General features: G+C 48.5%; 1 protein-coding gene across 1 annotated transcript in view; it reads left to right on the top strand.

Moving 5' to 3' along the window:
* EPHB1 (EPH receptor B1) overlaps window positions 1–26,976 on the top strand; it is a 414,361-nt gene that overhangs the window by 279,341 nt on the left and 108,044 nt on the right. Inside the window, exon 5 of the mRNA XM_032408651.1 lies at window positions 19,924–20,259. Coding sequence (XP_032264542.1) covers window positions 19,924–20,259 — 336 coding nt within the window. The remainder of the gene's footprint in view (window positions 1–19,923; window positions 20,260–26,976) is intronic.

Below are 26,976 nucleotides of genomic sequence, written 5' to 3'. Positions count from 1 at the left end.
TGGGGAGGGCACAGGTACCTGTTTACTTTGCAAGTGAGGTTCTCCATCCATCCAACCAGGAAGCCATTGTGGCCCAGCGGGGCACAGAGAAGACCCAGGTAAGGGGGAGCTCCCTCCTTCAGTGGGCTTCTGCAATGTCTAGGTGGGTGCTAGGAATGTCTAAGAGCCCAGGCCTTGAAGTCTGGAAGGCCCTCAGGCTTGGCCCATTGCCATCATCTTTAAAGGAGATTATATCATCAGTCATACTCATTCCCTGACAATATTGAAGATTTTATACGGAATCCCATGATTTAAAATGTGTTCTTTTACAAAGCTAAAATATCTATAGTGCAGTAAAATTAGTATTTTTAATGAATCCTGTTAGTCTCCTGGGACCAGCACATATATATTCATAGTAGTTTTATAGTGTTAATTTATTCTCAATTAATCTAAACATTTAGAGTGCCTGATGGCTTGTGTAGCCATGTGTGGGCATTTCTTCATTTTCTTCTTATTTTCCTGGGAAAGCCCAGGACCCCCTTGACCTCTGAGAGTCCTTGGCAGCAGCCCTGTGTGTCCAACATTGTCCTTGATGAGCTTCATGGACTCAGAAGGGATTTGGGTGAACCCCAAAGCAGTGTCACAGGGACTGGTATGAACTCTGAGTAATGGGCCCTGTGCCTCAGCGTGATGATGTTCCTGATACTGCTCTCGGGGCACACACCTCCCTTCTTCCTTCTCCATCATCCTCACACCTCTGCCAGGATTAAGCAAAATAGTTTTATAGAGTCTTTGGCCCAATGCCTGGTTCATAGTAAACTCTCAATCGATGTTAGAACTTGCTTTGGTTACATCCCTGGAAAGCGTGAAGATTACAGCAGATATGGAAGCTTCCAGCATGAGAGGATGTTGGAGCTCTAAAAATAAAAGTGACATTCTCATGGAGAGTCCAGGTGGACACCTCCCCTGGGCATCCCAGCAGAATCCACGGTGTGGCCCCAGACCACACAGGCACCCTGGCCTGATGGAAACAAAGAGGCGCAGGGCACCTGGGTGGCTCAGATGGTTAAGCGTCTGCCTTTGGCTCAGGTCATGATCCCAAAGTCCTGGAATCAAGCCCCACATCGGGCTCCTGGCTCAGCGGGAGTCTGTTTTTCCCGCTCCCTCTGCCTCTCCCCCTGCTCATGCTCTCTCTCTCTCTGTATCTTTGTGTCTCAAGTGAATAAATAAAATCTTAAAAAAAAAAAAGAAACAGACAAAAAGGCAATTAGCCACTGGGACCGGATGCACTGTGGAAGGAGGAGGGAGGTGCAGCCCGAGCATCCCAGACTCCAGCTGCTCCCCAGGGGCCGGGAAGCTGGGCAGCAGCGGTGGCCAGCAAAACTGGCTTTCAGTCCTCGGGGAGCAGGAGCTTGTTCCCCTCCTCAGGGTCAGACATGTTTCTTTTCACAGGAGGGTCTGACGACTCAGCCCGTGTGACAGGGTCGGTGGAGAGAGGGGGCCGCCAGGAGCGCGGGACAAACTGCACGGCAGTGTGAAGCCAAGTACCAAAATGCACATCTTCCGTTTTAAATAATTTCTAGTTTACTGGGGGACGAAATGGAAAGGAGAAATTTATGAGGCAGGTGAAAATAGATAATTATGCCTTATAAAATTGCTGTCTGTGAAAAACTATGCAGAAGGACTGGTGTAAAAATAATTTCCTTGTTACATTTCTGACCACAAAACCCTTTTTCTGTCACCCACATGGAAGAAACTTTGATGGATCACAGAGACAAGCTAGTGCTTGTCTTGTTTCTTTATTTCTTCTTCAAATGCAGTGGGTTTCCCGCGGCAGTTTTGATCAATTGAAATGTAATGAAGGAGCTTCAGAGATCATTGTCTTGTCCTCTGGAACCTTCTGCCATCCCCTCACGTGAGCCCTCTGGGGTCCCCTGGGGGCCCCCCTGGCCCCCCGCCCCCGCCCCGCTCCTGACTCACGCAGAGGCTGGAAGCTGAGTGGTGAATCAGGGGCTCTGGGTGTGGATCCTGGCGGTTTGCCCCGGTGCCCAGCCGGGGTGAGCAGGAGCTTCTCATGGGCAGAACCGGGCAGGATGGAACTCACATCAGGAGCTTGTGAGAATTACGTGACGGATGTCAGGGAAGCCACAGGTTGAAAGCTCAGGTCTGCCTCCGACGCCGCGAACACACACGCGGTGAGAGCTCAAATTTGGTAGCTCTTAGGCGGTTGCTGCCGATGGCCACGGTAATGGTGGTGATTTGCTTTCACTCTTGAACTGACCACCCCCAGAGAAGGATAGGAATCCATTCTTCCCTCCCCAATCTCTGCGCACTCCACTTTCCCTTTCTTACGCTCCTGCTTCATCCTTTAAGGTACTCCTCTCTTTCATCCCAACCATCCCAGGGCAGCAGGGTCATCCCTGTGACACAGAGCTTATACTTCTCGGATGGACTGCCCAGGAGTGTGGCATTGCCCAGACCCTGGTCTTCCCCGGGAGGCTGGATGGATTGGAGGAGGGTGCCAGGCCCCGGAGAGTGGGAAGAGCCTTGGGATGACAAGAAAAGAAGGAAGTCCTCTGCAGCCAGGCTTGATGGCCTTCAGGGCATCATGAAAAGTCTGTAAGGACAGAGGCTCATAAACCTTCTCCCACCAGTCATGAGTCCTGCGGGGCCACGGTCCCCAAGATCTCCTGTGCTGGTTTTTTCTTTACTGCCGTGGTGTTTAAATGCAGTCCTTGGGCAAGCAGCCTCAACATCACCTGGGAACTGGTTGGAGATACAATTTCTCAGCCCCTCCCTCGACCTACTGAATGAGAAACTCAGGGAGTTGGTTGGGGGAAGGTGGTGATCTTAGTTTTAACAAGACCTCTAGGTGATTCTGAAGCATGCTAAATTTTGAGAACATTGGTTTAGAATTAGGTTGAGTTTCTCTGTCCTCTGCTTTATGGTTCCTGGGGGAGAAAGGCCATCAAGTGAATTTCTGCAGACTGGAACCACAGTGCCTTCCCCTCCCCATTAGTGCCCTGTGTATCAGGCTGGAGAAAGAGACAGAGACTGCAAATACCTGCGTGTGGAAGAGCAGGGGTAGGGTGGGATATGAGTGTGAGTGTGAGTGTGTGAGTGTGCATCAGTGCTGTGTGTTTCAAGGGAGGGTCTCACTAGTTCTCAGAACTCTCCCACCCGTCCCTGCATCATTCTCACTTTTGGGTGGTTAGAACATTGTAAAGACCTCCCAGGCACAACATTAGCTGGGGCTGCGGGCAATGATGGGAAACCGGAAGACGGTGGAGGTCAGGGAGCATGGCCTGATTAGAGTGGGCTTAGGGAGGGCTGAGAGAGAAACTGAGGCAAAAGGAAAGTGAATGGTGGGGATCATTCACCTGAGCTCAGAGTGTTGGGCAGGGAGAGAATATAAATGGGTGATGGGCTCATTACTCAGCTGGTCTTCCACCCCACCCGGCAGGAATTAGGCCACAAAGAAACCTTTGGGGCTGCCTCTGCAGACCAACAGGGCAGGGAGGCTCCCTGCCCCCCCCCCCCCAGATCACAGGCACACCTCCTGAGACAGGGATCCAGTCTCATCAACTGGGGACTGCTTGCTTGTTTGCATGCCCACTTTGGGGATGATCTTTAAAAGTGTCAACCTCTATAAATCTAGGAGTTGCAATGTATTGAAAGAGGACTGCTTTACCCATTGCCAACCAGGGCTTTAGGAAGAGATACACCGTGTATCCCATTCTGGAGGTAAAGCGCTGCTTGATTTTACTCTGATACATGATCCATGTGGCCCATGAAGATACATCATTTGTGTTTTTGTGAGAGAGGTAGACTGTGTTTTCCTTGAGGTAAAATTCTGACAAGGGTCATAGATGAACAAGAGTCGTAGGGCAACCTGCCCTGCCAGGTGCCTGGATTTGGCTGGTTCATCCACCTGGGTGCAAATTTGAGGGACTGACAGCCAGCTGAAAGCTATTTATAACTGTCGCTGCCGTTTCCAGAAGGGTCAGCACTGCCTGTGTAAACACACTTCCACACTTCTATCATCTACAATTTCCTTTCACAGTTGTTGACCCGAGTGGGTCTAACCCTCAGGAGGCATCAGAAAGCTCAAAGGTTTAAGCTGACAGCCAGGGACACGGTACGTTTCTGTTGTGGGCTTTTCATCATGAGGGCGTTTGGAGTCACAGATTGTTAACATTCGGAGCCGCCTTCAAGGTCCTGCCACCCAAATCCGTCCTCAGTGTCAACCCCTCTCTCCAACAACCTGAATATTGTGATGACAGACAGCTGATAGATTTTGCAAGACAGTTCTGCTCCATTGCCAGGCAGCCATCATCCATCACTGAGGGGCCTTTTGGCCCCTGGGTTGGGGCCTGCCTTCCTTGCCTCTTCACTGTGGGTCCACCACTGAGGACCAAGCTTCCGCAGGCAGCAGCTGCAGTATTTAAGGACAACTTCCTCATCTTTCCTGAATCACCTACTTTAGGCTAAACACCTGTTACGTTCTCTGTTCCCCACAACACATGATGTCCCGAACTGCACCGTCCTAGCTGGCCTTTTCTGAATCTCTCACGTTTATCCAGAAAGCTCTTAAGATGTGGTGTGGTAGCCAGAACGAACCATGGAACTCTCACCTGAGAGCACGTTTCGGTGGAAATGTGATGGATCTTCTCCTGTACCTGGGATACTGTTGACTGTTTCCCGGGGTGCAGTCCTCATGCCCTAGCTCCCACCAGACATTCAGCCACCACACATCCAGTGGTTTCATTTGTGCCTTCAGGAAATGCTCCCCATTTAGGTCTTTTTTTTTTTTTCTGTGCTGATGAATGTGACTTCAGAAATTTTGTCTTGTGGACCTATGCATAGGGCTCTTTCAAGTCAAGATTATTTTGATTATGACTTTTGTCATCTTACAAATGAGAAGTATTAGCATAATTGTTAGGAGTGTGGGCTCTGGAGTCTGTGCTTGGGTTCAAGTCCTACTTTGTTATTTGCCATCTGTGTGATGTGGGGCAAGTGACATGGCATCTCCGTGTCTTCATTTTCTCATCCATAAAATGGGTAGAGTATTGGTGTCTGCCTCACCGTGTTGTCAGAGGTATGTTACAGGTCATAATACTATTTAGAATGCAGTTTGGCATACAAGAAACACCCAATGAAAATAAGCTATTTTATTTTATGACTATTATTAGAGTCGCTTACCCTACTTTGATGCTATTTTCAAAGCAGCTAAAACCCAAGCAGTGGCATTATCATTTAGCTAACATTTCCTCTTTTGGTACACAAAGATTTGTGTACTTTTTTCAGTTACCATTGTGGAAACCTAGGCATGCTCTCTGTACTCTTGTTCTCTGCAGGCTCATAAACATTTGGAAAAAGAAACAATGTCATTTGGCCTGACTTATACTTAGAGATACATGCTGGTTGTTGTCACTCTTTGCGTGAGGCTCACAAAGCACTGCTTTAACCGTGCAGTTTCAGAAGGAGGAGGGGATTGTGGTAAAATGTATTCATTTAATCTGCTCTCTTCTCTTTTTTGAAAATGTGGAACAAAGCTGCATGCCCTGTGGCTCTAGGACCCTGTGGTGTCAATGGATGCTCCTTGGCGGTCTTCGAGCAATGACTGTGATGCCAAATTTGCAAGCTCTGGTCCGGGCAGGGCTGGTCTGGGATGCATGCTGGAACTTGATGGGAGCTTCAGCTCCTGGTTCTTAACTCTTCCCAGATCCAGTCTTCCACCTCAGGGGAGAAGACAATCAGAAATAGGTGGCTCTTCTCCTTGGTCTTCTACCACCATCTCACCTCATCCCCATGAAGGAAGGAAGATGCCTTGCTTTGCACACTCTTGAATATTCTACACTGCTTAGAGCTCTTCACATATAGGGTTCTCTCTGTCTACTGGACGGGAAGCTCTTTGACATGCTGATCCGATTTTTTTTACCCTCTCCGACACAGTAGGTGCCCAACACAGTCAGGTGGTAAGAGCCCCACTATTGGAAGCAGATAGACCAGGGTAGACCCTTGGCTCCACCCTTCCCTTGCAGTGTGGCCTTGGGTAGATTACCGAAACTCTCTGAACTTCCATTTCTTTTCCATCAAATGAAGATATTGTTTGTTATTGTCCCCACTGTGATAATGTATGTAAAATACCTAACTCAGTGTCTGACATGTGGTAGGTGCTCAGTAAATGATTGTCCTTGTTTTGGTTGCTGTGAATAAGGACAAGAGGGGAGTCTGGGTCATGTCTAAATTGCATAGTCCAAAATAAGAACAGAATAAAAGTGTGGGGGAAATGGGCATTTTAGAGCAAATACTCCTGGAGGGCCATCCTAGATGGGCTGAATTATGATACCATCACCCTCTGTCTCCACCCCATCATAATGTGATCACAAACCTGTATATTATTTGTGCAGACCACCCTGGTCCCCAACTCCTCACAGGGGCTCCCCAGATGGCCTCCTGATTTCCTCTAGTCTCCCTTCTTTCATCCATGTAGCTCAGTATCAGACCATGATCCACTTCTGACACCAAGTCAGAGCCAAGCCCAAGTCTCATAAGTGGGGTCTGGGATGTATCTCACTCCTAGACTTCTGGCCACTGTTGTCTCTAGGGTCACCTTTCAAGGTCACCACTGTCAGCCCTGGAACCCATATCGCCCCACCTTACGCCCTTGCTACTGACCACTGACCCTGTCTGAGAGTCGGGTTCGGAATCTACCCTCAACTCCATAATGGGCAAGGGGGAAGTGCGGTCTGTGGCTCTAGCCCCCCACTTTCATTCCCTGACCCTCCAGTTGCCATGTTAGAAACCTGGTATCAACCAGTCCTTTCCCAAACCGGAACTGTGACCTTCCAGATTTCCTGGTTTAGTAATACATGTGAATGTGACAAGGAAGCCAGAACCAGAGACCCACATACATCACCGTGGCATCACTTGTATGTGACAAAGACCAGGACACCAGGTGTCTTTACCTGTCATCAAAGATTTAGAAGGAAGTCACTTTCAACTTAATGTGGAGGTATACGAACAATGTCCAGAGAACAAAAGCCGCCTGAGTAATTAGAGATCTCCCCTTAACTGCAAGTGTACGAAAGTGATGCTCGTGATGCCTGCCAAGAGGGCTTCCGAATTGTGTGGGATGGTGGGTGAAATGAACAAAAATGGGCCTCATAGTCAGTTTGGGTATGTCCGTGCTCTCTGAATTGTATGTGGCATAGGACTGGGATGCCAGCATTTTGTAGTGATTTATTTTGAAACTGTGTGTCTCCTCTTCTGAGAAACTTACCACACAATTGGCTAGGAAGTGCCCCGTCAGAGCCAGATACCTGAGAACTATTATGACATGGGGTTGGCTGGGGGCTTAAAGGCTGGACTCCCCAGTGGATAAATGATCACGGGTGACTCTGCATGGAAAGAGCAGGCTGCAATCTGAAGTCAGCCTTGGAAGGGCCAGTGCCAGAGGCCACCTCTGTGGCCCTCAATCAAGAGTGCTCTGACTCTAAAGTCACATCAAGAAGAGTGGCTTGTCTCAGAGGCTAAGGGTCGGAGGGCCAGAGGCTGCCTGGACACAAAGGTCCCTCTGCCCCCCCGCCCCGTTCTGTAGGGAGAAGCTCAGGGCCGTGGTGGTAGTGGTGTGCTGCCCTCTGCATGGCCGTGGGCTCAGGCTTGCAAGAGACGCCCAAGGCGGCCTTTTGAGCAGCTCCTCTGGGTCACCTCTGAGCTCTGTTCACCTTGGAAATGGGGATGAGGGATGTTCGACTGTGCCGTCTGGAGTGAGGCCATGGCATCTGCATAGCGAGAGGAAGCTCAGTACAGGCTGGCTGTGCTGGGCCTGACGTGTGCAGAAGGTGGGCGGTTTGGCGGGGCAGGTGGGCCGTGGGCAGTGGGACACTGTGGTCGCCGCCAAGCCCTGACAGTGCTCAGTGAGCACAGATGGAAGGCCGCTCAGTGCCCGCAAAGAGCACGCAGTCTGCTGGCCAGCAAAGGGGGAACCGTGTGTGAGGTGAGAACTCGCCCTCCTTGCCATTGAAGGCCGGTGTCCGAGCCCGTGCTCAGGGAAAACGTCTGTGCTGAGCTCTGATGAGGGTAGCCGTGCCCGTGCCCGTAGCCCCTGCTCCAGCATTGGGGCCAAGGCCTCTCCTGAGTGGACCTCACGTGCCGTGTGCCCTGGCGCTCCGCTATGACGGATCAGGTCGGGAACGTGGGTGCCTAACAAGACGGAGATAATAGCCGGCGCTGATCGAGGTCTCTCCACGCGTGAGGCACTGTGCCGAGCCCCTGACTGGATCTCCTCAGTCAGTCTCACAGAATATAAGCTAGGTGCTACTGTTATCCCCATTTATAGGTGAGAGAGCCGAGGCCCAGAAGGGCTTGCACGTAAGTGAGTGAGTGGCCAGGCCCGATTTCCACCCAGGCCTGACTGCCTGGGTTCAGGGCTCTCTCCCCTCATTGCGAGGCTGCTTCCCTCAGGAAGGAGGACCTCTGCCTGTGAGGTGGCACCAAGCTAATGACACCCCACTTGAGACAGTGCAGGATGGCATTTCTTCGGCTGGGACTCATCACATGATCTGCATGCTGGTGTCTGCGGATCCTGTCTTCTGTGAGGCTGGGGCAGAGAGACTAGGGCGGAGGCGCACCAATGCCCTCTCCTTTCTTATAAGGACCCCCTGGGTGAGCGTTCGGATGACTCCATCGGTTCCCTAATAGAAACAATCCTGCCGCAAAAATGCTCAGACATACCTCGGGGGGCACATACACTGGTATTTGTGGAGGAAATTCACCTAGAAATAGAATTGCCGGGTTGGTGGGCACATACACTCAGAAAGCCATTCAGTATTACCCAAGTGCTCTCCTGGAAGACTCAAGCCATTTACACCCCTAGCAAGGGTATCCATCTTGCTTCTCCACACATGGGCCAGCTTTTGTTTTTTGCTGATCTGACTGATCTCCTAGTAATTTTGACTAGTATTTCCCTAATTATAAATTAGTGTGTATTTTTCGTACATTTCTTGACCAATTTATTTTGTCTTCTGGGAATTAACTGTTTATAACTCTTGTCCTTTTTCTATTAAAAAAAATTGATTTCTAGGGGCGCCTGGGTGGCTCAGCCATTAAGCGTCTGCCTTCAGCTCAGGTCATGATCCCAGAGTCCTGGGATCGAGTCCCGCATCGGGCTCCCTGCTCCGCGGGAAGCCTGCTTCTCCCTCACACCCTCCCCCTGCTTATGTTCCCTCTCTTGCTGTCTCTCTCTCTGTCAAATAAATAAATAAAATATTTTAAAAAATTGATTTCTAGATGCTCATTAATTATATGTCCCCCCAGCCCTCCACTGTTTTTTAACTCTATTTATGGGTATAGTTTTTTTGTTTTGTTTTGTTTTTTTGGTCATATTGACGTTTTTAATGTTTAAACTCAGACCTGACCATCTTTTTCTTTCTGGTTTTGGGGATTTGTGTATTGACTTTTTGCCTGGGTTTTGTGTATGTCCTTCCACTCTAGGGTATAAAAACAATCTCTTATATTTTCTTTCAATTCTTTATATAGTATTTATGTTTAGCTCCTTCCTCCATCTGGAATTTATTTTTGTATAGGATGGGATACTGGTGTTCTTGTATCTTATTAAAAATAACATCCCATCAACTCCACCTGAATTGTCCACATGTTAGTGAGATGCCTCTTTTATTATCTAATAAATGCCTGCATATACTTATCTTTATTTTTTTCCCGTCGAAAAAATGTTCTGTTCTGGCATCATTTCTAAACTGTTGGTAGCTTTATAAACGTTTCAATAACTTGTAAATCAAACGCCTACATATTACGGATTTGGTCAAAAATGTCTTGCCAATTCTCAAACATTTTTTTCTTCAAGATGAACTTTGAAATCAGCTTGGTGCATTTCATTAAGCAACCCTATTAAATTGAGGTTGGGATTGCATTGAATATATGGATTGCTTTGGGAAGGTCCATCCGTTTTATGATATCCCTCTCCCTCCAGGAGCATGGCATTCAGGTCTAATTTTGTGCCCTTGAGTAAAGTTTTATAGTTGTCTTCATGTGGGTATTATTATACAGGCCTCGTGAGATTTAATCCTATGTATTTTATGGGTTTTGTGGCTACTGTGAGTAGGTACCTTCCTCCATTATATTTTTAAATAGGTTATGGTTATCATTAAGAGATGACTCCCTAGTGGTGGGAGTAGTGAGCTTCCCATCACTGGGGGCCTCAAACAGAGGCTGGCCAACCACATAGGGAGTGTAGAAGGCATTCACCACCAGGGACACACCATGATCTGCAAGGTTTCTTCCTGTTCTAAGAATAAGTGTGTCTATGAAGTGTCAGAATGAGGACTTGATTTGATGACCTATAAGTTTCTGGGAGGAATATCTACTTTCTCAGTTTCTCTTTTTGTTCCCTTGACCTTGAATTGTTTTCTTTGGAACCTGGATCTTTCCTGTACACCTGGAGAGAGGCAGCACAAGTTTTTTTTAGAACTGAAAGGGACAATGGCTGGAAGATTCTTCTTTGCATTCCCAAGGAAAATTGAACGAATAGTCCATGAATCTGGGGGTGCATCTCCACCAGCCTTGTCAGTCAGTGTGGCTTTGTACAGGTGCCCGCCTCCCCCACAGATTTTGAATTCCTCAGGGCAGATGTCAGTGAATTTATGAAAAGCGTAATCTTATACACAGGGCACAGCACACAGTGGAGCCTCCGTAAACAAGTCTAGATCGATCAGTCACAAATCAATGAAAGATTAGGCTCAGAGGGTATAAGTGACCTGCCTAACGTCACACTGTGGCAAAGCTGGCCCTCAGCCCTGATCTTCTCTTTGTGAGTCCAGTGCATCTTTCACGACTCCACAAGGCCTCTGAGCCTCATTTCAGGGCTAGGAAAGAGGTCTCAAAGGCCATGTCTTTAGGATGACATGACCCCTAGCTTTCCTTGACTTGAAGTATTCCCAAGGACTCTGTAGGAGGGAGTTATGTCAAGGCTTCCCTTGTCTCCGGCCTCCCTCTGACCATGAGTAGAATTGCAGCCTCGTACACCTCCCCCACATAGGCAGTGGTGGGAGATATTCCTACTGAAATAAGCTGCCTCCCCAGGTCCAGGCGGCTCAGCCATCCTCCCAGGGCTTCTGCAGCCTCGTAGCAACCAGACACTCAGGCTCTAGCTCAGACCAGGTGGAGGGGCTGTCTTGTTTCCCAGAAAGTGAAATCCACCCCCTCTCTCCCAGATGATTAGCTCCATTGAAGCTGGAGAAACAGGAGTACTTTCTACCAACATTGGTGTTTGGTGAAATGTATAACACTAGGTTCTCCGATGCTCCTGAAATCCCTCTCAGCAGGGTCCCTCCTTGTTTTGACTAATCATTTCTTCTTATTACTAACTGTTATGATTAGAAGAATTGCCTGAGTACAGGCCCAGTGTTTCCAAGACCCTAATGAGCAACACGTGCAGACTTGCTCAGCACAGTGCTGGAACCACCGTTGTTCTGTCTCTCCAGGGAAGCCACTGGAACGGTTCGGGAAGGAGAGCTTCCTGCCACCCTGAGAGACCCACCCTCCACCCCCAGCACCCGGCTGCATGTGCATCACTCCTGCACCTTATGCCCTTAGGTGCCTCCGCCGTGGGTGGAAGAGTTGCTAAGGATGAGCTCTGGGACTGGCCAGGCCTGTCTTCAAGTCTTTATTCCACCACTCACCAGCCAAGTGACTTGGGGAAGCTCCTTAATATCTCTGAGAGGCAGTTTCCTCAGTGTAAAATGGGGGTAATAGTTTCTACCTCATCAAATGTTGGGAAGATGGGATTTTATTAAAAAGCATACCAAAATACCTAAGATCATACTTTGCATACAGGGTTTGTTATTAAAACAAAACTTGGAATTCCAGACAGAACACCACTAAATGGAAACCAAAGCTCTGCTCTTTCAGATGGTCCTTGTAGAAATCTACTCTAGGAAACCAGCCGGCATTAATCACTCACTTAGCGGCATGAAGCAAGTGAGTTCCACCAAATCAATGTCTTGTCGTTCTGATGTCCATGCAGATGGCACAGATGTCTGTCCACAGGAAGCCTATGTCCCTGGGTTCATTTTAAACCGGTTCCAAAGGTGGCATAAAATTGTCTCTGGGAATATCGGGATCCAGAGCTGTTAGGAAAAATAAAGCAATGATTTCTCCAGGTTTCAACAACCTCTCCTCCTTGCCCCAGAAGGACAGCCTGCATTTTGAGGGGAGCAACCAGGGTGCCTCGCTTGCAATGGGAGAGGCACCACTCACCTTTCTAGCCTGCTGCCTCAGGCCTCCAGCACGACTGCCTCTTTCGAAGGGACACCTCAGAACTTTACACACTACCATCTTCACATTAAGCAAATGGTGTTCCAGATGTCTGGTGCTCATCATTCACAAACTGTAGACAGTCCTTGGTCTGTCTTTTTGTAAGGATCCCAAGTCTCTCTTAGCTTTTATTATTGAGTGGAGGATGCCTCACTAGTCCATTCTGATGCCTCCACTTTGCAGCAGGTCTCTGATAAATTACTTGTGGTTTCCTGATAGGGCCTCGAACAGCCACCCTACATCCCCCAATGAGAAGAGCTGACAACTCCTCTGCCACTGACTCCTGACACCACTACTGTGGTGCCTGACACAGAATCTTAGGAACTCCCCCACTGCCATCCAGAGTGCCTCTGTGAAGGGGACGGGAAGCATGCAGGCACATGCCCCTCTCCAAGGTTCTGAACCAGCATGGCGCACCCCATTACAGCTCTTTCCTCTAGGACAGCGCTCATTCTTGTCCAGTCTCTCCCAGGAATTCTACACCTAGTGCAGGAATGATGGAGGAGGAATTGGTGTCTCAGGAGGGAAAGAGAGAGAGAAAGAGAGCTGAACTTAGGCTGAGAAGTGTCATAGCTACACATGGCACCTAAAAGAATAGAGGTTTTTTGTTTTTGTTTTTGTTTGGCATTGTTTTCAAATAACCAGTTACCAAAGAAAGAACCACAACTGAACATGAAACCAACTTCATGTTTATTTGATAACTCTACCACCTTTATGATAATTGCAAAATTTCCCTCTTTCAGCTTATATTACCTTTCAACTCATCCTGCTTTCAGCCCTGTAGCTGTACTGAGGGCAAAGGTATAACAACCAGCCTGACCTGGTTTTCCGCATATTTTGCGACCATCGAGGACCTCATCATACATCTACAGCCCCATTTCCAGGTCTGCTTATGTTCCTTGACTCCTATCTATCTCTCCATAAAATCTCAAATGACTTTCCCCTTTCTCCAGGAAGCCTCCCAATTATTTAGACATGGTTCTTTAAGTAGCTGTGTCATAGTGAGCAATAAGTAAAGAGTTGTCCCAATAGTACTGTCATTTTTGATAACCAATCCTGGGCCACCCCACCCATGTCTTCCTGGGCCCCCCACCATGCTTTTTGCACCATCCCTACCTCTGATGTCATTTTCTGATCTCCTTCTCTATCCTGTCTTGACCCTTAGCCCACATTAAAGTATGCAGTCAGTTTTCCAAACTACCGTCTTGACTCTCCTCAGTCACAAGAACATTATCTCTGTATTCTTTTGACTTACAATATTTAAGAGTCTTGAGTATAAACTGTCTTTCTTGGCTCATTCCCAGAACCTATCTCAACCCTTTCTCCTAAAGGAAAATTGAATAGAGGACATAGTTTGCTGTGGGAGTAAAGGAGGGTCTTCCCTGCCCACAGGGAAAGAGAGAACAAGGAAGCCCAGATACCATGTCAAAGCCAGACCACCTCTTGGGAGATTAGGGAGCAGATATACAGGTGCACAAAGAGGTTAAAAAGAGCAGGACCCATTCTTGAGATATAGCCCCGTGCCCAAGATTAGGGTTCTCCCCCTTCCTGGATGTGCTTGCAGGGGTAAGGGGACCTAAAGTGTATAGGCTGGAGCACATAGCCTCCAAGGTGTTCTCCTGTATAGCTCCAACCTATAGACAAGGCCCCCAGACACCATCCCTGAGTATTTTGTTCTGCATTGATCTTACCTTTTCCCAGACATCTGTAACTCTTTGTGTCTGTATTACTTACTTTGATCCTTACCTGTATGTGTCCACAGTTCCCATACTTCATGGGTAGGGGGACTTACCTTACTAGAAAGCATCTTGGTTCCCCAGCTTCATGGGCTGTAACCTCCATATCTTCGTGGCTTTCACAGTGCCCAACACAGTTCTGGGCATGGGGTCTCTGTTTAAGGAATGAGGGGCTGCACAAGATCAGTCTTAATTGGATGAGCAGTTCGGGGTTCCAGATCATCTAATAATGACAATACTACTAATAGCAGCTGATATTTATGGAGTTCCTCTGTATGCCAGCCGCACAGCTAAACTCTTTGGGTATATTATCTCATTAAATCCTCAAAATTAACACTTTTTTCAGATGAGAATATTAAGGCTTAGAAGTTCGTCTTCTCAAGGTTCACCAACAAGAGAATATTTTTGAACTTGGTTGCTGTGAACACCTAGGGGGTTCACTTATTAGTTACAAGGAACTATGAATCCCTGGGAGTCTCTAAAAAACCATGTGTGTTCAAGCATTTGTCCATTTTTCTGGGGAAAATCTTCATTGCTTTCATCAGATTCTTCAAGGGGTTGTGCACACAATGTGGAGAAGCCCATCTCTGACTTGACACAAAGCAACATGATCACAACCTGCACATGGGGTCTCCCTGGAAAGCTTTACCTCATCACCGTTGTCTCCCACCAGCTCCCCATGGGGAGGGATGCAAGGCTGTAGACCCTGGCTGCGGCAATATAGAGTTAGCTGGACCCTGCCTGGTTGGCACCTTGGACCAGGCTGAAGTTCACATCTAAATTCTGAGACCAGAAATTTGGCCTTATTGAGATTCCTGATAAAGGAATTGGCTTTCAGGGCTTACCTATCTTCAGCAGATTTTCCCTTTGATTACTCAGGAGTGCTCTTATTTCCAGCTTAATGCCTACAAATACACTCACCCACTCTCTCCCACCCACCCTGTCTTTCCATTCTTCTAAAAAAAAGAAAAAATCATCTGGCCTAAATCACATTAAGAAGCAGGAGATTCTATCTCAATATGGTAACACTTGGGCCAATCCTGCCTCTAGAAGGATCTTTTCTGTTTAACTCTTTGGGGTCCCAATACCAACTATACTCATGCAGGCTGAGCCAACCTCTTGGGCACATTCTGGAAGACATGGAGCCCCATCCTCATAACCTAGGACCTACCATGCCCCTCCCACTAAACCAGCTCAATGGTTTTCCCATCTTTTAAAAGGACTGAGTCTCTTTAGCCCTTTTCACAGGAAGCTTTCATCAGTAGTAACCGTGGCAACAGATCAGAGAAGCTTCAAAAAGCCTGTCTGTATGTAATTAAGAAAAACGAGGACATGGACGCAAGAGCAGGGAGCTTAGACAAGGAGACTGTGGCTCGGAGCCCTGTCACTGCACGCACTGAGGGCTTTTGCTGACGGAGATGACAGATTTTCTTCTCCCTCTGACTTCCCTCTGCACTCCCCATTTTAACATTTTTGTGTGGTTGTCTCAATTGGCCTCGTTCCTGGGGATGTGGCTGGGAGCTCTGGTTCTGCACGGATGCTCCCTGCAGGGGTAAGGCCTCAAACCCAGGGAGTGCAGCTTGGATAGGTAAGGGTGGTCCATTTGGGGCCTGAACCTGCTCTGGTCAGACTCTCCAAGAATAGGAGAGGTGGAGCAGCCTGCTGACAGGGACCTGGCTCTTACCATTAGGCCAGTGGAGCAGAGACCAGGGACCATTGATGTTTTAGCCACCCAGGCCCTGGGCCCTGGCTTGCCCTGCCCAGAGCCAACTTCCTGGGAAAGGGAGCGGGAGCTAAGCATTGTTGGGAGGCAATCTTAACCTGGGGGCTATTTTATCTCAGAGCACTTACTCTTATCTGAGTCATCTCATTTATCTAGAGGTTTCCTTCTTTCTTATCTGTTTTCTCTCACCAGAATGTAAGCTCCAAGCTAACAGAGGCTTATCTGTCTGGCTTTTTCCTAACCCCTGTGTGCCTAGAACAGCACAGGTGTATTTGTTAAAGGAATGAATGAGTGAATGAGTAAGTAAGGAACAGGATCCCAGTCAGTGTTTGTGGCCCAGTGTTAGGCCACCTGCACAGGTGCACCCTGGGAGCCCAGGCACTGTGCTGGGCTCTGAGATAACAAGACATACCCCTACCTTTGAGGACACACATATTTAGGTTCTCCCAGCTCTCTTCAAAAGGAGAAGATTTGCTATATGCAGTTCTGGACTCAATAACCATGGGTCCTATAGGCCCCCATTCATGCCCCCACAGATGTATTTCTCTGGAATGCAGCCATGAACGAGATGGGGACAGTAGTTGCTTTATATGAAGTCTATTTTTAATAAACGTGAAAAAAAAAAGTCTTCCTGGAAACATACCACTCTTCTTCCTAAGTGGGGGAGCAGACATGGGGCAGCATCGACTGGGGTCTTCCCAGCTGCTACGGACACCGTTGGATTAAGGGACAGGGAAGGCCTCTCTAAACCAGCTCCTCACTTGCTACCTTTATTTCACTAAAGCCTCTACCACTCAGGGCACAAGCAGTGGTCTGAGTGCTACCGCATCTGTATCCTCCCTCCGCCCCACAGCAGGGCCTCTCATACTGGAGTAGGGGGCACACATGTGATCTTAGGCCATGCACCTTGAGCAGAGGTCAAACCTGGTGCAAGGGATTTGCCTCTCCCCGGGCAAGGAGCTGGGGCATGGGAACCCCGGAGATAAGCCAACCACAAGCTTCTGCCCACCGGGAGGCCACGTGGTGTGGACAGCACAGAGGAAGAGATCATCACAATGCAGTGATGGGATCTGTGTTAGCATTTAAAAATGGACTTATGGAAACCCAGGGGTGGGGGGCACATGACTGCAGGCCTCAGAGAAGCCTCCTGGTGGAATGAATGGTAGATCTTGGAGGGTGTCCAGGAGTTCATCAAGCAGATAAGGACGAAAAGAATTCCAGACAGCAGAGAACACTGTGCAGAAGCTTGGGGGCATGAAGAGAGTTGAGTGTGCACAGGAAATCACAGGAATCTTCCTATTGGCCACAATGTAAGGGCGAGCATCCAGTGGCCAAGGATGAGATCCCAAGCGACACAACTACAAGGGGACATGAAGGATGTGGATGGAAAGTAGACTTTTGGGCAATTGGGGTTTGAGCAGGGGAACACCATGATCTCACGTACATTTCAGAACTCACACTCCAGCAGACTAGAATGGATAGGAGGGACGCAAAGCAATGTTGGCGGATTCACGGGCAAGCTGTTGCTATAGGGCAGAAAAGTCCACAGGGAGTGGGGTTCTGAGGTGGTGGAGATACTGAGGAAGGGAATATTCTGAGGAAAAAGAGATGGGCCCTCACTGTGGTGACAGTCCGTCCGTGGGGGACACAGAAGATGTGACTGTCAGGGTCTGGCTGGTGAGGACTCGGGGTGTCAAGGAAGGGAAGACTAAAGGGTGTTCCCTGCATTTGTCAGGTAGAAGACCAGAGGAAAAGCAGACGTGGTGGGAGAGTGGGGAAGTAACCGGGCTGCCTTGGGCCGAGCGAGGGGAGAGGAGAACCTCCATTTTGAAGAGCTCGGCTGGAGGGCAAAGAAGAGAGGATGTTTGATGTAGAAAGATGCCAGTGATGGTGCTTTGGTTTTAAAATGGCAAAAATTTATGGGTGTTTAAATGGAGAAGGTAGAGTCAGGGGAGAGGGTGACATTGAAGGTCGGGGAGAAAGGAGATACTTCTAATGGGGAAGCCCTCCAAAGGGTGGGAAGGATGGGTGGTCACTCTCCCAGGCAGTACCTGTACCTGCCGCATCGCCCAAGGCTGCTTTCCAGTAAGAGCCTCACGATGTCCCAAGGATGCAGTAAGAGAACACCGTTAGAGGATTCGCCCCACGCCTTGCAGAGAGGGAGCCCTCGATGAACATATTTATTAGGAGGATGAGAAACGGTGGCCTGTGGCAGAGGCTGGGCTGTCTGCGGAGACAGGGAACAGTGGTGCTGACCACTGGGAGCTTGTGGTCCGAATCTCATCAGTCTGAGCAAACAGATGTGTCCAAACCAGGCACTGGCCAATATGCGCGTTAATGAATTAGTGCGATGTGAGGTGAAGCTGGCCTGGCGCAGTAAGAGCCCGCCGACAGCCGTGCCTGCTACCCTCCCCACCCTGGCTGTGTGCTGATTCGAGAAGAGATGGATATTTATCCCTGGGCAGATGGGTGGGGAATTTTCGAACACTATTTGCAAGACTTCAGTAAAAATGCTTCATGAATCCTGCCCTGTCACAAGCATGCATGAAAGTTGTGCTTTAGCTCAGGCCTAATGGGCTTTATATAGTACAGTACTGATTTTCTTTCACATTTTAATAGAATCCGATTTAATATTTGCTTTCTGCTCTAGCTGCTTGCTGTTGACTGATTCAACACAGAATCCTTCCCTGGTGCCCCCCGACCTTGTTGTTATTCCCTCATTTTGTTTGTTGGCATTTGATTCCTGTCTTCAGCATGAACCACTTTACACATGTCTTCGTTCAGCTGGCGACAGTCACGTGCGTAAATTCTGAATGCATTACTATCCGGAGCGGCTGCTCCAGCGGACCCACCGTTCGGAAGGGGGGCTTCTGGGTAGGATTCATTTTCAGCGTTCAACATCGAGGATACGCAGTGCTCAGCTGGGGAACCTGAGGCTATGATCTGTTCTTGGGCAGGAGATTCTCCGACTTCATCAAATGCCCAGCACTGTGGCCGGTAATTCAGAAACAGCTTGCCTTTCTACAAAGGACCAGGCTTTCTAGAATTTAGTACTTAACAAGACATTTCCACCTTTGCCACAGGATGAAGAGCAGCTATAGACAGAGCTGTCCAGAGGGAAAGGCTGCTGTCCTTGACTCCCAGTGAGCCTGGCTGGTTTGTAGGAGAGAGAGGCTGTTCAAGTCTCCTGTTATCCGTGAACAGATCAGACCATCAACCTTTGGAGTACTGTACCAGTGTAAGGCCAGAGTGGGAGACGGCTTTTTCCTTAGTAGGGAAAGATAGCCGGTTTCACTAGCAGGCAGCAGAGGGCTGTCGTTAAGAGCATGAGCTATGGAATCAGGCAGACATGGGTCTCCGTACTGGCTTCAGTTCTTATAGACCACATGATCTACAGCCAGTCTGCATGCCCAGCTTTAGTTTCCCTCTCTATAAAATTGAATTAATCACTGTATCTTCCCATGTAAATGTGTGTAAAGCAGCTATAGCAGAGTGTCTGGAACAAACCTTTATGCTCTTCTTATGTCATGGGGTCAAAAATGGTGGCTTGTCTGAACCTCCCACCCAACTTTGCTTCTTGTCTTCATGCACCAAAGTTTGGGCACTGTGAATATTCATCTATGCACGTGATCTAGCAGCCTGTCCTGCAGAGAAACACCCCCAGCGTGTACACACCACACAGATCCCAAGTTGTGTGAGGTTTTGTGCAGGATGCCAGGATCTGTTGGGGCTTTTGATGGTCCACTCGTGTCCCTCAACCCTTGAGTTCTACACTAATTAAGAAAAGACAGGAGTCCCGTAAGTGTCTAATATACATACATACTCTACACTTGCGTTGACCAGGGGAAGCGGCGTAGTCCTGAGAACAAAAGGGCCTGAAGCCGGGTCCTCACAACCTCCCCTCCTTTGGCACACATGGCTGAAAGTAGTCTTCCCAGCGGGGACGACTGAGAGGGGAGTTTGGGGCTAGTTGTCATCTCTGTCCACCACATTTTCTCAGAATGGATCGGAGCGTGGAGATTTGGGATTGAGGGACAGAAAATGATGTGTGCATGTGACAAGGGTGGGAACCCACCAAAGACAGATGGAGAGAGGCTGGGGAGGAAGCCTCCACCCAGCCTCACCAGGCCCTTCTTTGTCTCCTTCCAGGTGTCCCATCAGGCCCCCGCAACGTCATCTCCATCGTCAATGAGACGTCCATCATTCTGGAGTGGCACCCGCCCAGGGAGACAGGCGGGCGGGACGATGTGACCTACAACATCATCTGTAGAAAGTGCCGCGCAGACCGTCGGAGCTGCTCCCGCTGTGACGACAACGTGGAGTTTGTGCCCCGGCAGCTGGGCCTGACTGAGGGCCGAGTCTCCATCAGCAGCCTGTGGGCCCACACCCCTTACACCTTCGACATCCAGGCCGTCAACGGAGTCTCCAGCAAGAGCCCCTTTCCCCCACAGCATGTCTCTGTCAACATCACCACGAACCAAGCTGGTAAGTTGGGAGGCATCTGTGCGCCTTCTGCCTATCTGCGTGCCTGGCTCCCTGTCCGTCTCTCTGAAGGGGCAAAGCTGTAGCCACGCCCATTCTGCTTGCAGGCCTCCTCCCAGGAGCGAAGGCGTCAGGCGACGGGCATTTGCGGCCATGGAGGAAACAGGTGTAGTGTTTCACCTCTGAGGGTGAGCTGGATTCTGTGGGATATTCTCGCGCTCAGCACAAAAGCAAAGAGGTATATCCAAGTAGAACCCAGTACTCTGCATCCAGCTAGGGCTCAACAAGTGCCTTTGGAAAGATAGATAGACAGATGGGTGGTAGATGGACAGATGGATGGATGGGGGGATGGGTAGGTGGATGGGTGGAAGCCCTGCATGATGTTAAGAACACCAGTGCTGCTTTATCAGAAAACCCGATGAAAGAAACTTCCCAGGAATCATGTGATAGAGTGAGTATTGCCTTCATAGATTATTTTTCAATTAAACCATGTAATTCAAGAGTGCATTCTCCTGTATAGCTTGCTTAAATGAATGCTATGCTGTGATAGAGACCTCAGATCGTCGGCAATAAATCATTCCTGATAGCCCATACATCCCTGTGGCATGCACAGCTCAGAACACATTTGCTTCTCTCCTCTTTATTTCTGTATCCCTTACTCTTCTGACCTTTTCTCTTTATTACTTTTTACACCTCTTGCAACAATCCATTTCTTTTTATATCCATTTAACCAGTCCATTCATACACTCACTCACTTATTTATTTACTCACTCATTATTAAGAGAGGGCTAGTTAGGCTCTGATGTGTGCCAAGCTGTAGGGATACAGTGAGACCTGGACACCACTGTTCCTCCCAGAAAACTCATTAACTGCAGAATTTGCAGTATATAAATGCACAATCCAAATCTGCAGCATGGTGCGTCCGAGGCGTGTGTACCGTGCATATGCGGTAAATACCAAGGGAGCTAGAGAGAAATGAGCAATCTCTCCCCTGGGGTGACAGCGCAAGACTGCAGAGGGAGAGTCTATAGGCAGTGGGGGTCGTGGGCAATGGACTGTGATCTTATTTGGAATTATGGATTTTTCTCAATCAACAGATTCTAGAAGGACAGCTTGTTAGTGGAATAGCTGGAGCCAAGCACGTCCCTTTACTCTCTCTCTCTCTCTCTCTCTCCCTCCATGTCACTCCCCCTTCTTAACCTCCTCTTCCCTACTCTGTCCTCGTCTGCTCCTCACCTCCCCATCCACAGGCTCCTTCTGCCTCTTTCAATACCAGGCATCTTTGATGGCAGATGACTCTTGGGTTTAAGCTGTCAGAACTCAGGAGAAAAAAAGGTGTTGTGGGAGAGCATGGCTGTCCAGATGGCTGCGTTGTTGCCGTGAGCATGTGTGTGTTCGTGTGTGCGTGTTTGTATGTATGTGTATGGTCACGTGTTTGCATTCATGCGTGTGCAGTGAGAAAACAGGCGTGGAAGTGTGGAAGCCTCCAGCTGGTGACCACAGCCCCAGCACCACGGAGACAAAGGTTGTGACAGTCTGTCTTCCCCAAAGAAAAGGGGATGGTAATTTCTGGATCACGTTGAGCACGGAACACGGGCAGTCTTTGTTAGCAGTGTTTCCCTTGGAGAGTTTAAGGCAGAAAACTGGCTGAAATATTTTAGTGTCCCAGCTTCTGGGACTAATAATCCTGCCAGGCTGTCATGTCATGCTGGGCTTGGCTGTCTGCTCACTCTCTCTAAGAATGTGCGAACAAACCTGCCACTTAGAGCGCTTTGCTTTGATTCTTGCCCCTCCCTTTCCTTACCCTGCTATTCCCGAACCTGCCCATCTGCTTGTCTTGCCATCTGCACCTTCCCAGGCTGCAGAGGCACCGAGGGACCGGGGCTCCTGCAAGGGGCCCGGAATCGCCAGCATGCAAAATATTTGTTGTCATCCTCATTCACTTGCTTCCTCCAGAAGTGGATTTCTCGTGCCCTTTGTTCCCCCTCTGACAGGCCCTTTTCTGTTATCCTTCCCTGATTTTGGAGTCTCAGCCCCATCAACTTCTTCCAATCTGGGATTTCTTTTTGGGAATCTGGAATTTGGGTGTCAGAAAGTTTACAGTCAATGAGAGAAGGATGCTTCTTGGTGGCGTGTGGTTATTATGAAACAAATGACAAGGTGACCCACAAGTCCTAATCTGTGGGCTATGGGGCTCTGAGGAACATGGAGCTATCACACTGCTTTGACAGAGCCGCGTGTGAATGCAAACTCTTTTTAACCAACAGATCGTTCTTTTAAAAGATGAGATCCTTCAAAATAAACACTTGGGCCTGTACCTCTCCAAGAAAGGTTTAGAAACATGAATGGAAGTGATGCTTTTGGGCGGCAGGGGAGGGAGTGGGGAGAGGGAGAGATGGAGAATCTTAAGTAGGCTCCATGCCCATCGCAGAGCCCGATGCCAGGCTTGATCCCATGACCCTGAGATCATGATCTGAGCCAAAATCAAGAGTGAGATGTTTAACCGACTGAGCCACCCAGGTCCCCCTAAGTGACACATTCTATAAGAGATGAAAGAGAGACTAAGCAGCAGGCATCATAAAAGCCATATCACTCAGATCCATTAAGGGCTGAGGTAGGTGGTCCCATGTAAATCCATAAGTCATGCCATGTCTCTGTCACAGGGAACCCTAAAAGACTTTTCCCTGCCTCTGGATCGAGATGGAGATGAATGTGTGTTTGTTAAGGGACCCGAGGTGTCCCCAAGGTGAATTAGAGCTTGACTATGGGTGTCAGTAAGGGTCACATAAGAGAAGGGTTTGGATAATTTGGCTGCTAAGTGGTCTTGGACTTGATCGGAAGCCTGATGCTCATGAATATCAGATTCTATCCTGGGAGGCTACTTGCTGCTCTGGGCTGGTTCTTCCTTTGGTCAGAAGCTACAGACCATGTCCATGGCTAGGCATGCAGCTCTTACTGTTCAGCAGACACAGGACTGTCATGCTCTTCTTTCTCCAGGCTGCCCCGACATACCACACTGATGCTGCATCCCGCTGCTGTCGTGAGCCCTGCCCAGTGGAAGCAGGCAGCTCATCGTTCTGATTGAAGTATCCAATAAAAAGGGTTACGGTTGGCATCAGTCCACCAGAGAGAGTTACCAAGAGGCTTTTCTTGGCCCTAAGGGCTGTGATCTAAGAAGAGACCATAGCAGGTTTTATAATCATCTTTTGGTCCATAGGGCACACAGAGACAAGCATCACTGGGGGGACACTGAAGGATCTCTTGGGTCCTGAGATGCAGAGGGCTTCCATCTCCTTCTGTGACTGTCCCAGTCATGTCTATAGTCATGACTACTCAAGGATCTTGTATCACTTGGAGAGTAGCAGGATCAGACCCTCACCCAGCCCACAGCTAGTGGCAGAGAACTACCATTTTGAGCACCTCCAGTGTGCCAAGTCCATGCCGAGTTGAGGTGGATCAGATGAAGAAACCCGGGGTCAGAGTGCTTTCAGAATCCGCTCAGCATCTCACAGCCCGCAATGATGTTTCTAGGTTTCAAATTCAGATTTGTGGCCATTTTATTCTCCAACTGATCAAAAATCACATTATGGTGAGCCGGGTAAGTTGTAAGCTCTCTCTAAGCTATTGCCAGATAGCTGGGCCACTTCAGCTGTCAAAAAAAATGTCCATCATCTTTGGTCAGGGTTGGTCATGAATTATGCAAGCTCAGATTTACGTGAGGTCTCCAGGGATGCAGCCTTGCACTGAATACAGCTGCCTTGAGTTTAAAATAGACCAGATCAGGTGGAACTCTCTCTGTTCCAGTGGCCAAGCGATCTGCAGAGAGGTTGTTATCACTGCTAACTCCTGCAGCCACTCTCTGGCGCCTGGCCCCAGATTCAGACTGATGGCCGGATCATCCGGCTGTCAGAGAGAATTAAAGTGAATGACAAACTTTACTTCTTTTTTCTGCCAACTAGATTCAGAATGTCAGAGTTGGGGAAGGGGACCTCCGAGGACATCTTGGAAAAAATAAATAAGACAAATTAGACCGGCACATCTCAAAAATCAACTTGCTGCAAAATAAAATAGAGTCAGTGAATTTGGGACCATCTAAGGCAGAGAGAACACATGCAAGGGCCTAGGGGGCCGGGCCAGTAGTGGAGAGGAGCAAAGCAGGGCCAAGTGTCAGGCCGTAGGGAGTGGTGAGGGCCGCAGAGAACCGTGGAGAACAGGCTCAGCTCCAGCAAGTAGTGCCCTACCCAGCACTACCAGAACTTAGAAGCTGAAAACCTAGATTTAAATTGCTGACTTTTTATTTATTTATTTATTTGTCAGAAAGAGAGAGAGGGAACAAGCAGGAGGAGCGGCAGGCAGAGGGAGAAGCAGGCTCCCCGCTGAGCAGGGAGCCCGATGCGTGGCTCAATCCGAGGACCCTGGGATCATGACCTGAGCCGAAGGCAAATGCTTCACCGACTGAGCCACCCAGGCGTCCCCACCTTTTTCACCTCCTGGGCTCAGTGCAGCAGAGGTACAGTGAGGGATCCTGCAGTTGGGCCCTCTCTGCTTTTCACATGACTCATGCAAGTTCACTGAACTACCACGACCCCTTCTTTCTCAACTGTAAAATGGGAGTAATGAGCCCTGCTTTCTAGAGCTGTTGTGACAAGTAAATGAAATGGGACAGGAAGTCACTTTGTGAACCAGGCTACGGGACTGGGGGATGAGCCTCATTTCTGAGCCAGGCGGCAGTTTGCTGGACTCTCTTCCCAGGCTGTTTCCTTCTGAGGCCCCTCCATCTCTTTGTTTAGGACTGATGTGATCCCCATCAGATAAATGACAGGTATCAGTTTGTCCATTCTTCGAGGGAGAAGTGGGCACTAGCAAGGCGAGTGGTGAAGTCCCAGGGAGTTTGATGAGGGCAGTGGAGCCCAAACTGTGTACCTGAGCCAGGCGGATCCTGCCGTCCACAGGAGCCTGTCCATCTTTCCTCCTCGTGTGTTTAGAGAAGCAGCACTTGCCCTCTTACTTCTATGACGCTATCAGCAGTATTTATATCTGACGTTTATATTACCCACGGTCCACGTGTGGCCCACTGTGCCTACTTCGTGTGGGATATTAACATCGTCACTGTGCCCACAGACACAACCCATTACTTAATTTTGTTTAAAAGATACTGCTTTACTTCCATTAATGGTCATAGCCCCTATAGTTTGTCCATTTTTTAAGGTGTTTTTGAAGCTCCTAGACAATTAAAGGCACTCAGAGATGCTACTTTTCCTACAAAAGAATTACCTAGCCCGCCAATTCCTCTGAACACATCACCTAATTTGCATTATTCCTTGGTTAAATATAGTATTTGCATGCATAAAGAATAATCTTTGAATATGAAAAGGAATTTTATGATATTGCAATATATCGAGCTCTTTGGAGGAAAGATACTATGTAAATCTCAAAATTAAATATTAAAACAATATTACAGTGCTGCCTATAAAAATTTATAGCGTTAAGATCCATATGCTGAAACCAGTTCATTTTTAGGGGCTGGTCTCATTGGAAATTAGTAGGCGAAATTTGCTCCCAAGTAGAGAAAAGATTGAGTCAGAACTTTAAAAAGACTGGAATGACTTTAAAGAAAACTTCCATTCAAATTAATAAAGAAAAGTTTAAAAACCTTAAGTAAATGAAATTTTCACTGTTCTTAATTCAATTTCATAGTTCACTTCATTGCTTTCTTCCCATTGTTAATTCCAAAAAGGTTGTTTTTATTGTTTCTTAAGCCCTGACACTGAGAAGGAAATTTTAAGTGGTGTCAGGAAGGTCCGGGCCATATTTGCCAACAGTGGTGTGTTGTCTGTTGAGCTGAGTAGGTCAGCAGGTAGCACTGCTCTTGATCAAAGTCATGGCGCCCCCCCCACCCCCTGCAGCCTGGGGCTCTCCATGAGATGATGAGCTTTATGCGAAATCAGCCTTTCTCACCTACGCCAGCTTCAGGAGGGGGGGACCACACCGTGTTAGGCACAGGGAACCTTGATAAGTACTTACCAGTTTCCTTTAGTCCCTCCATAGGAGTTAGTACATAAATGTTTGCCTGGGGTGTGGTGCTAGCTGGCTGACCAGGTATCTCCCCACTCTGTGGCTCCTGAAAGGAAAGCTGAAGGGAATGCTCTTAGGATGACGCCAGCAGCCCCAATCCACTCGGAGGAGCACAGTGAGATTCAGCCTCACTCGAAGGGGGTTATTTATTTATTTAAGCGCTCTAACTTTGGGAATGTATTCATTCATTCAACACAGCCTTTGTGACCTCTTTCCACAGGCTGACTCGTGGGTTCCTGCTTGTAGGGGCTCCCTTTCATTCGCTTTCTCAACAAATATTTACTGAGGCTCTCTGTGCGTCATGCACTGCTCTAAGCACCAGGAACACAGGAGCAAACAGCACAGACAAAAATCAGTGCCTTGCAGAGCTCACATTCTAGTCCACAGCACTCACTGGGACTGGGGTCACGGGCCCAGACAAGTCACAAGGGAGCAGACGACTAGCTGGGAAGCAGCACTAGGGACCGGTCAGCTGGGTTCTTGGTTCCACAGCCTGCTGTGGTGCCAACTTTCACTTTCCCAAAGTTAGGAGGAGGCCACATGTAATAGAGAGAGAGCATCTCGGTCTGTGGTGGCTAGGCTGAACACTGACCGTGTTGGGTGGCCTATTTCACTGACCAAGTTGGACTTCTCGTGGACAGATAT

This window comes from Phoca vitulina, unplaced genomic scaffold, assembly GCF_004348235.1.
Source record: "Phoca vitulina isolate PV1807 unplaced genomic scaffold, GSC_HSeal_1.0 scaffold10, whole genome shotgun sequence".
Taxonomy (NCBI): Eukaryota; Metazoa; Chordata; class Mammalia; order Carnivora; family Phocidae; genus Phoca; species Phoca vitulina.
Note: the sequence above shows the minus strand (reverse complement) of the source record. Positions and strands in the feature narration are given on the sequence as shown.